The sequence below is a fragment of the Diabrotica virgifera genome, chromosome 1 (assembly GCF_917563875.1).
Source record: "Diabrotica virgifera virgifera chromosome 1, PGI_DIABVI_V3a".
Classification (NCBI taxonomy): Eukaryota; Metazoa; Arthropoda; class Insecta; order Coleoptera; family Chrysomelidae; genus Diabrotica; species Diabrotica virgifera.
In genome coordinates this window covers 199481142-199492265 of record NC_065443.1, presented here as the reverse complement: position 1 = coordinate 199492265, position 11124 = coordinate 199481142, and the positions used below count along the sequence as shown (strand labels likewise).

The following is an 11124-nucleotide window of genomic DNA, read 5'->3' as shown; positions in this document are numbered from 1 at the left end:
TTTTGAGGGAAATAGCTAAAGACCAATCAACGTTATTTAACGAATATTTCAACTTCAGTATGCCATTACTCGTTATACGTCTTGTGTATGTATTTGCACTATGATTTTTTTCAGATTTTATTTTTAAGTTAATAAATTGAGCAAGATGATCAGAGATACATGGGTCCACAATTCCACAACCAACTATCCCACTGTTTATGTTTGTTAAGATATTATCTAAACAAGTTGCTGATCTAGTTGTTATTCTAGTATATTCAATAATATTTATTGTTAATCCAAAAGTAGAAATTAGATCACGGAAAATTCTGAGTTCATTAGAAGATTTTTTAAAATCAATGTTGAAATCCCCAATTATTATTATTTCCAAAAAATTAGCAGAGCAAAACACCAATAACTTTTCAAAAAGGTCTAGAAATATTTTAAAATTCCCATTTCCGGTTCTATACACTGTTACTAGAATAGTTTTAATATCTGTAATTTCTAATGCACAAAATTCACCCTCATATTCACATGATATATCATTCAAACAAACTGGTCGTGTAGAAAATTTATTATCGCTAAAAATTGCAACACCTCCATGTTCTCTTACCTTCCGACAGAAAAAAGTTGACAAAAAGTACCCATCAAACTTTAATGTTGTTAATTCGTTTTCTCTGAGCGAATGTTCAGAGAAACATAATATATTGTATCTTTTATTTTTCAAAAAAACATTAAGCTGATCTATTTTGTTTATTAAACTTTGGGTGTTTACATGAAAAATACTAACTAGACTAATTTGGTCAGAGTTTGCTAACGAATTTTGTTTATTATAAAATGGTACAGAGTTTTTTAAAATAACACTTTTACTGTTGTTTTTTCCTGTTAAAGTATCTACCTTGGTTAGGAGGTTTATTGACGGAATATTTTCTGCGAAAAAAATATTCACTCACCTCTATTCCCTTTGGCCATGTCTGTGGTTGAAAAAGAATATCCTTCAATTCTGCATCTGCCGTAATCCTGAAAGAATTGGATCCATTTACCTTATTCTCGTATAAAGTGCACGAGAACTCATGCCCGGGAAACTTTGTTTGTAGGTATGTTTCCAATTTTTGGGCACTATAAGATTGTTTATACTTTGCTCCATAAATCCACACCTTGTCTTTTGTTGCAAGCTCCTCACTCTCGCTGTTATTGCCCACAACTTTTGCATCGGACCGAGTTTTGTTTTGGTTTTGGCCAAGACTGTGGATATCATTCATTTTCAAACTTTGTTGAGCCTGCGTTAGGGCGCTTGAGAATTGCTGGTTTGTAATTGTTATATTCTCACGTGTCTCGTGTATGCCCTTGGTTTTCTTTCCTTCAGCTTTAGCGACGGAATTTGGAGGATGACCGGCAACACCGCTTTGTTTGTTTGTATTTGGCACATGGTTAACCTGCAAATTTGCTGGGTTTTGTAGCAAATTTATAATATAATCTTGATTACTAATCGTTCGTTCAAGTTCTTTGATAATACGTGTTGAAGCTTCTAGTTGGATGTTTGCGACTTTGAGGTCACATTTTAATGTTAAGTGACTTACCGCATGGGCGTGGTCAGTTGAACTATTATCAGATATTTCAGTAGTTACATCAGGAAACTTGGTATTTTCATCACTTTCCACATACTTAAACACTTTATCACTTGATTTTATGTCCAAAGGCACTTTCTTTTCAATTATTATCCTTATTAGATCATTTTTATTCAATTTGTTCAATTCTTTCTTAACTTCCTCGATCTCCGCCATGTTGTATCTTTATATATTTGATATATATTGGCTGAATACCACACAAACTAATTAGATTCATTAAAGTCACACTAGATGAATCTCAGGCATGTGTACGAATACAAAACCACCAGACAGACTTTTTCATAATTTCGCAGGGATTAAAGCAGGGAGATGGGCTGGCCACAACATTGTTTAACCTGGCACTGAAGTATGCGGTTAGCCAAATGCAAACTGAACGAATAAACCTACTGACCAACCGAACGGCTCAACTGGCCGCTTATGCCGATGATATTAATATTATTAGTACAGCATCAACGGGAGCACAGGAAACATACGCAGAGCTACAAATGCAAACAAAAAGGCTAGGTCTGGAAATGAACACAGAAAAAACAAAAATAATGATACAGACGAGAAGAAATATAGTCCCGGAAAACATTATACATGAAGATGATATTGAAACTGTTGGAAAGTTTACATACCTGGGAGTAGAAATATATGCCGACGGATCAGAAGATGGAGAAATACGGAAGAGAATAACGCAAGCAAACAGAGATTATTTTGCCTTCTCTCATATATTTCGGTCTGAAAGTGTCCAACGAAATACAAAGATGAGAATCTATAAAACCTTAATTCGACCAATAGCATGCTGTGGCAGTGAAGCATGGGTCCTTAAAGAAACATTCAAAAACAAACTCGACACATTCGAAAGGAAAGTACTGAGGAGAATACTAGGACCTGTGAGAGAAAACGGAATCTTCAGAAGTCGATACAACAACGAGCTTTATCAACTTTTTAACGAAACACCCCTGTCAGACTTTATTAGAATACAAAGACTGCAATGGGCCGGACACGTGATAAAAATGGGGGAGGATAGGCTACCAAAAAGAGCACTGAATGCTAGAATGCAGGGAAAGAGACCGGTTAAAAAGCCAAGAAAGCACTGGAAAAACACAGCAAACAGCGACGCACAAACTCTTTTAGGAGTCCGTGTATGGAGAAGAGCAGCCACAGACAAACAAGGGTGGAGCCAAAAAATAAAGGAGGCCAAGGCTCAATTTGAGCTGTAGTGCCGTAGAAGAAGAAAATATATTTGAAGGGGATTTATATCCTGCATGGAGATAATGATGATAGAGGTTAATAGAATGAAAAATACGGATACACTGCAACGTTTATTTTAAAAATTTATTACGATATCACAAAATTAATATAATAGCATAAGAAAAGATCCAAAATAATATTATCACAAATGATGGCAAACATCTTTTCAGATGGTATTAACTGTAACAGACATATTTTTAGTTTCTATTTTCTTTAATACACTTGGCTAGATTATACGCCTTAATGGTAGGAGTATCACCTTTTAAATCTTTGCAGTTATTGAAGATTTTTTGAGTTAAAGCGTCATCAGAATTCCATAATTTTGCATCGGACTTAAAGACATTTTCATTAAGGCTACCATCGTCATTCATGAGACCAATTTTCTTGTTTACACAGAAAACCGTTTCACCTATTTTTTCTTTGTCTTGACTTTGAAGGACAACCTTATTCAAATTGCATGCTTCGGCAGCTGCTTTGATATCATCGTGGCGATCGCCTGCCTAAAATTAAAATTTATTTAAAAAATATTGTTCAGAAAATGAGCAATTTTCCGTTAAATTATAAAAATATATTCCCGTTTTATTAAATACAACATATTACTAAACTAGTACTTTAACACCAATTAGGAATACCAATAAATATGGTCTAAAACTGAACATCAAAAAGACTAAATTCATGATTGTAACAAAGAAGCTATACACCAATGTGAATTTAACCATAAATAACCAGCCAGTTGAAAGAGTTACGTCCTACAAATATTTAGGGGTTTGCTTCACAATCGTTTGTCAAAATGAAAAAGTTCCTATGCAACGGGACATAAATATAAACTTAAGATCGAGAATGTTAAGATGCTATGTTTTCTCCGTTCTGCTGTACGGCATGGAATCTTGGACAATGGCCCAGTAAATGAACGGGAAATTCGGCTATACCGTGTAATTTTCAGGGGCAACTCCGAATTGCATGAAAATTTGGATTTAGGTTCTACTTACTCTCCACTTTAAAGTTGAAATTGTGCCGTTGGTTGCTTTTACTTGGGGGGTGACAGTCACCCCTTCTCGGGGGTGAAAAAACATACGTTCAAGTTAAGACCGGGAATGGATAAATTGCCTGATTTTAAGCAACCTTTGTTCTATAGAGTTTTTTACGTAAGTCAATACTTTTCGAGTTATTTGCCATTGAAAATTTTGATTTTTCGACAAAAAAACTACGTTTTCAGACGGTTTTTCGCAAATAACTCAAAAAGTAAATATTTTATCGAAAAAAATATTCTTAGCAAAAGTGTAGCTTATAAAAAACCCAAAAACATGGTGTATCAGTAAAGTCTATCAATCAAATAAAAACAAAGTTGTAACTCATGAAAAATACGTTCTAATCGTCTAATTCCAAATCGAATATTTCAAGGTGAAATAACCAAAAAATTAAGCACTTTTCGGGAAAAACCCATTTAAACTTTTTTAAAATGTTTATAAAAAGCTTTGTTTTAATTGTTAACAAAAGTTTTAGCATTAAAAATAAGCGAGTTACGCTCGAAATAAAGTTGGCCCTCTTTTTTTTTGTAAAAAATTATGAAAATCTCGCCGTGTTTAGCTCCCCAAATGAAATTAATCGCTACCGCTTTACAAACAATTTACTTACCTATTTATTTTTTATATTATCTGTCAGTCTCACTGGTTTAAAGTGTTTATTTTTGAAAGGGTTATAATTGAGAAAGATTGAATGGGTCACTAATCACGAGTGTATGCAAATTTTGAACAGCCATATCTTAACCAATTTTTGTCTTACGGAGGAACAAAATGAAACTAGCATATTTATAATAGCAAAACCTACATTTTTTTACTATTTAAGATTTTTCTTATCACTAATAATTTTTAAGTTATGTTGAAAAAATGAAATTTTTCAAAAATTTTTAGAAATTTTTTTTTTAATATAAAACCAAATGTTTTAAAAAATAAGCACTTCAAACCAATCAAACTTACAGATCATATAAACAATACACATACAGTTAAAATAGATGGTAAAGCCAAACGATTAATTTTATTTAGGGTGCTAAATAGAGGGAGGTTTTCACGATTTTTTTTACCAAAAAAAGGGGCCAACTTTTTTTTCAGTGTAACTCGTTTATTTTTGATGCTCTAAACTTTTGTAAAAAACAAATAATAAGCTTTTTTTCGGTACTTTAAAAATGTTAATAAGGTTTTCCCCAAAAACGCTTCTTTCTTCGGTGATTTCGCGTTGAATTATTCGATTTGGAATTAGACGAATAAGAACGTATTTTTCATGAGCTACAACTTTGCTTCTACTCAATTTGTAGACTTTACTGGTACACCATTTTTTTTGTTTTTTGTAGGCTACACTTTTACTAAAAATATTTTTTTCGATAAAGTATTTACTTTTTGAGTTATTTGGGAAAAACGGTCTGAAAACGTAGTTTTTTTTTGTCGAAAAATCAACATTTTAAATCGCGAATAACTCGAAAAGTATTGACTTACGTAAAAAACTTTATGGAACAAAAGGTGCTTAAATAAGTCAATTTATCCATTTCCAGCCTTATTTTAAACACGCGTTTTTCACCCCCCGAGAAGGGTAAATGTCACCCTCCAAGTAAAAGCAACCAACGGCACAAATTCAACTTTGAAGTGGAGGGTAAGTAGAACCTAAATCCAAATTTTCATGAAATTCGGAGTTGCCCCTGGAAATTACATTCCAAAATGGTCATTTATTGGGCTAAAAAAGATAAACATCAAAAACATTGAGGCATTCGAGATGTGGTGTTACAGGAGAATGTGGAAAATACCATGGACAGAAAGAGCAACAAATCAAGAAGTTTTGCTGAAGATGAGGAAGGAATTCGAAGTCATAAAAACCATACAAACGAAATAACTGGAGTATCTAGGCCACGTAATGAGAGGAGAAAAGTACTCTCTGTTAAGACTCATAAGCCAAGGAAAAATCTCGGGAAAGAGAAATGTGGGACGTAGGAGGATTTCCTGGCTGCGAAATTTAAGGGAGTGGTATGGGTGCAGTTCAATAAAGTTGTTCAGAGCTGCAGCCAATAAAGGTAAGATTGCTGTGATGGTAGCCAACCTCCGATAGGATAGGAGACGGTACTGCAAGAAGAAGAAGGAACACCAAGTTTATCCAATTCTTTTTGTATTAAAAAAAAACTCTTATAATTCTCAGCCAGTTTGCCGATGAAATAAGCTTTGTTGATGTTTTCAGCGATTATACTCTTCACTCACGTTGTTTGATTATTAGCCCCAAGGCGTTTTTATTCAGCCTCTACTTAATTTTTTGAAGACCAGTGTATCCGACAGATCGGTTTGAAGCATATATAGCTCAAAGTACATCCCAATAGGGGGGTTATAAACCCCCAAAACTGGTTTCGCAACTAATTCTCCAAATGTGTCAAGAAGTGCGCCCAGTGCTAAGGAACTGCGATCGTGAGCATCACAACAAATCCAGTGAACAATAAGCAGATAATTTCTTGCAGACCACGGTAATACAATAAAGAAAGGAAAAAACGGCAAACAAGATAGAATTTCTATCCTAAGAAACATGTTAAAACTATACGGATGACAACAGCAAGGAGAAGAAATGCATGGTAGTAGAGAAGACAGGGTGAAGCTTATGACTAAAAATTTATTGCTTATGTAAGGTCCTGAGGAAATGTCTTATTATACATAAAATTGTACCTATATTTCTTTCTGTAAATTATAGGAAACAATATTCCTTATTTAATAAGATTTTTAACTTCAAACTTATCAGATTTTTTGTTCTTTCAAGATTTCCCCTTTGTGGTTGTCACAATTTGAGAGGATACTCTGGAAATATCAGAAAGGGAAATAGGGCTTTTCATTCACAGTCAATTGTTTCGAGCTTCTGTCAAATGACGTGTAATCCGTGTATATTAATACAAGAATAAAAAACCGCTAAACACCTTCAAAATGAGTGGCGCATACAATATTCCAGCTACAAAAGATCTGATATGAATATTACGTGGCGCGAAAATGTATTTTCATTTTGATGCAAAACAAAATTCTAGTTGTATTTTAAAAGATTTTTCCATAATATTTGCTAAATTTGAAGTAAAACGCGCCACAAAAGCGTTTTAAAATTCAAACTTTATCATAGTTACTCTTTTGTGGCGCGTTTTACTTCAAATTTAGCAAATATTATGGAAAAATCTTTTAAAATGAAACTAGAATTTTGTTTTGCATCAAAATGAAAATACATTTTTGCGCCACGTAATATTAATATCAGAACTTTTGTAGCTGGAATATTGTATGCGCCACTCATTTTGACGGCGTTTAGCGGTTTTTTATTCTTGTGTCAGGAGTTTTTCAAAGTTATTTATAAATTAAATGTATGAAGTTAAATGCAATGTTTCTCGATTACACGTTAAGCTTTCTAAATAGTCGCCTTTGTCGCATTATCTCCCAAATGATCTAATGTCCATCGAATGTACACTACATTTTTTTTCTATTCGAAATATATTGAAAAAAAAATATTAAAATGGCCGGTAAATGAACTCGAATTGCCTGTTGCCAGATCAAATTTAGCGTCGTACCCTCTACAACTACATAAACCATTTAGGGAATAATCGTTAATTGGATTATACTTTTGTAGCTCAATAACTTCTAAACGGCTTAACCGAATTGGATTACTAAACATGAGTTTGAAACGTATTGACAATTAGTATCTGATGAATCTAAGGTCAAGTATGATCCGTATGAAAATCCGTTTTCCCATAAGAAATAGATTTGATCATATTTATGAAGACTGTAACTTAAAAATTCGAATTTTTCCGGATATGAGGTATACAACTTTAGATTCGCCTAGAGTCCTTCTACAAACGCTCAGTTATTGGCGCAATTCGTAGGTTGAAATTTTGAGTAATGGTCGAAAAAATAAAACTTTCAAAGTTTAGTTTTGCAGTTTTTCGGCTATACTGAGCCTTGTGTATGTTTGATCCTGGCGGCTTAAACACCATTTGAAAGCTTAACTCAATACTATTGATTTGGTATATTTGCGGTTCTCCTGTCTCTTCTTGAACCGAATATATGTACCCCCAAAAAATATGCCGTTTTGTACTTACTAAGTCCTATAGCTGACTTAAGGGTGGTCAAAAGTAACAAACTACATCGGTTCTGAATCGGCCCTCATCCTTTCTTCAAACACAGAGAAAAAAAATTCAGATCGGTTTAACTTTTCCACATACATGCATTAATTTCGACAAACATTTTCCTTTTTTTAAATAAAAATTGAGTCAGTCACATTTCTGAGCTCGGTAACTTTTGAATGGTATAACCGATTTTCAAAATTAGACATGCGTTAGAATGGTAATGATCAGTACTATGAGAAGCCGCAAAGGTCGGAGTTAAATTTTCGAAGTTTTTTGGAGTTTTTGGGACGAGAACGGAAAACAGACCCTAAATAGGAAGGGCCGTAAAATCCACACCCGTGGACCAAAATGGATGATTGACATATGAATGGGTGAGTCTTTTCCTGAACATTAAGATGGAAGTTGGCCCAATTTTTAATTCAGTCAGATTTAGAAAATCGAAAATTTCGTGTATATACAGGGTGAGGCAGATAAAGGGCCTGTTAGAAATATCTCGAGAACTAAAGGTAAGAAAATCATGAAAATTGGAATACAAGGGATTTTGAGGTGTGAAATATTTAATGAAAATATTTTGGTCTCTTTGCTACTTCCGGTTATACCGGAAGTTGATTATAACTTCGTTTTTTTAAATGGGACACCCTGTATATTTTTACATTTTTGGATTATCCTCGATTTCTTCTTTCTTAAAATATAAGGTTTTGGAACATTATACAGGGTAGGTTAAAAGATAATTACGTTTTCTTATTAATTTCGTAGCAATATTCTCACCCTGTAGGATTGTACCAGTTTGACATAATAAACTATATTTAGGTTCAGATGAATTTTAATATAGTCTACTATTGTTAGGAATTATTGGTATAGTTAAATTTTTCATTTTAGTATACAGGGTTGGCCGAAACTCGGAATGAGTATTATCTGAGTTTTCTTAAATAGAACACCCTGTATTTTAATATTGTAATGAAATGTTATTTTTTGGTATTTTTTAATTTCTTAAGCATTCCCTATACCTAACTGCTTTAATTTGTGAGTTATTGGTGATTCAAACCAAATATTAATTGCAACACAAAATATGTGAAATTGTATTAGGTTAGCCGTGAAAATATTCAATCACAATAAATTGCCAATAATGGTTGAGCTATCAAAATACCATCGAAGTTAAGATTGCTGGTGCGAAACAAATAAGCACAAATTAAAGCAGTTAGGTATAGGGAATGCTTAAGAAGTAAAAAATTACCATGAAATATCATTTCATTACAATACTAAAATATAGGGTGTTCCATTTAAGAAAATTCAGAAAATACTCATTCCGAGTTTCGACCCACCCTGTATACTAAAATTAAAAATTTACTTATACTAATAATTGTTAACAATAGTAGACTATATTAGAAATCATTTGAACATAAATAGAGTTTATCATGTCAAACTACTTCAATCCTACAGGGTGTGAATATTGCTACGAAATTAATAAAAAAACGTAATTATCTTTTAACCTACCCTGTATAATGTTACAAAACCTTTATTTTAAGAAAGAAGAAATAGAGGAGAATCCAAAAATGTAAAAAATACAGGGTGTCCTATTAAAAAAAAACGAAGTTATAAGCAACTTCCGGTATAACCGGAAGTACCAAATAGATGAAAATATTTTCATTAAATAGATCAGTCTTTAAAACCCCCTTATTCCAATTTTCATACTTCAGTTGCCTTTAGTTCTCGAGATATTTCTAATAGGTCCTTTATCTGCCTCACCCTATATAGTGTCGCGTGTAGGGGAGTGTGGATGTGCGCCACTGGCGAGAACTGCCGTTCTCTGGTAATTATACAAAGTCTATACAACAATATGACAAGAAGCTCGAAAGAAATGACAATCGACGAAAAGCCCTATACAGAGACACTAAATTTGTCAAGTTCAAAGAATCAGATGGTTGGGGCACACAAAACAAATCGGTCCCAAGAAGAGGTAGACCCAGAGCGGGTGGATTAATAAAGTGAAGGACGACCTTAAACAGGTGAAGGTGAGGGACACAGTATAAAGAGGGACAGTAAAACCTCTTCCATGTCGGCACTTTTATCTCAAGAAGTAATATGTACCGGCAGCACAATATATAAGGTTCCACAGTAAAACCACTCCTCTGTCGGCGCTTTGATCCCAGGAAGTAATACCGGCAGTACGCAATTGGTAAATCACCAGTGGTAAATGCGGGTTTTCCCTGTTAAAACCCGTACGTTTCTATGCGACTATAAATGCGAGAGTGGGGCAAACGCGATTGGGAACATTGCGCAGTCGCCATGCACGACTAAAGATTTTACTTCCAATTTTTCGGAGAGTGGTTCTACTGTCCCTCTTTATACTGTGGTGAGGGACTGGAAAAGAAAAGCACAAAATGGACGTGAATGGAGAAATATTATTTATCAAGTCATTCCGAGTAGTTAAGAATTTTGTATATATTTACGTTTGAGTTTTTTTTCAAATAATTGTAATTAGTTCATCTTAATTTTATAAAAATGCACTAGGTCTTAACGGCCTCTTGTGCACATAAATAAAGAATAATAGTAATAAAAAAGTATCCTTTCAGCATACAAAATAGAAACAAAAAGTTTCATAAATATTTTAAATTCACAACACTGATTACTCACCGCAACAGCGAACAACAGCACAAATGCAATTAAATAATTCATAATTATACCTACTGTGATAATGTATAACTTTATTGATTGATTTCTGCTTTTATATCTTTAAATATGATATCATATCAGTTTCATTTTTTGACCTTTAGAGTTTATAGGAGAATTGAAAGAAAACACTATTTTTCATTATAATATAATATAACTCATATATATAATAATTCATCATAATTATATAATCTGTTTTATATACAATTGAAACAAAAACATTTTAATTATTATTATCTTGGCTTATCAATATCTACTTATTATTTAATTATCACTCTCTCTCTAGTTCCATCACTCCTTGTGGAGTATTGGGCGCTTATGCGTTTCTTGGCCAAAAGTGTAAGATTGATTGACTGTACCCCATCTTCGTCTAATTTTTTCGGGTTCTCTCGTCGTTGCTCTTTTCCAGCTGTTGTCTGGTCTTCCTCACATTGTTTCCCTCTAGTTGGCAGGGCCGCGCCGTCCACGTGTGCAATGTATGCGGAACACACA

The 11124-nt window shown here is 33.6% G+C and overlaps 1 protein-coding gene across 1 annotated transcript; it reads right to left on the bottom strand.

Moving 5' to 3' along the window:
• Window positions 1–2898: 2898 nt before the first annotated feature.
• On the bottom strand, window positions 2899–10777 carry LOC126879013 (uncharacterized). The gene is made up of 2 exons (XM_050641890.1): window positions 10597–10777; window positions 2899–3340 (listed from the first exon to the last, which is right to left on the bottom strand). Exons 1-2 carry the CDS (start codon window positions 10636–10638, stop codon window positions 3038–3040), a joined length of 345 nt encoding a protein of 114 aa, XP_050497847.1. The 5' UTR covers window positions 10639–10777; the 3' UTR covers window positions 2899–3037.
• Between the last annotated feature and the right edge of the window lie 347 nt (window positions 10778–11124).

What these genes read in the sequence shown, in the direction of transcription:
- LOC126879013 (XM_050641890.1), bottom strand. Translation starts at nt 10,638, where the DNA reads ATGAATTATTTAATTGCATTTGTGCTGTTGTTCGCTGTTGCG. An exon ending in TGCTGTTGTTCGCTGTTGCG is followed by an intron (nt 3,341 to 10,596) that starts GTGAGTAATCAG and finishes TTTTAATTTTAG; the next exon opens with GCAGGCGATCGCCACGATGA.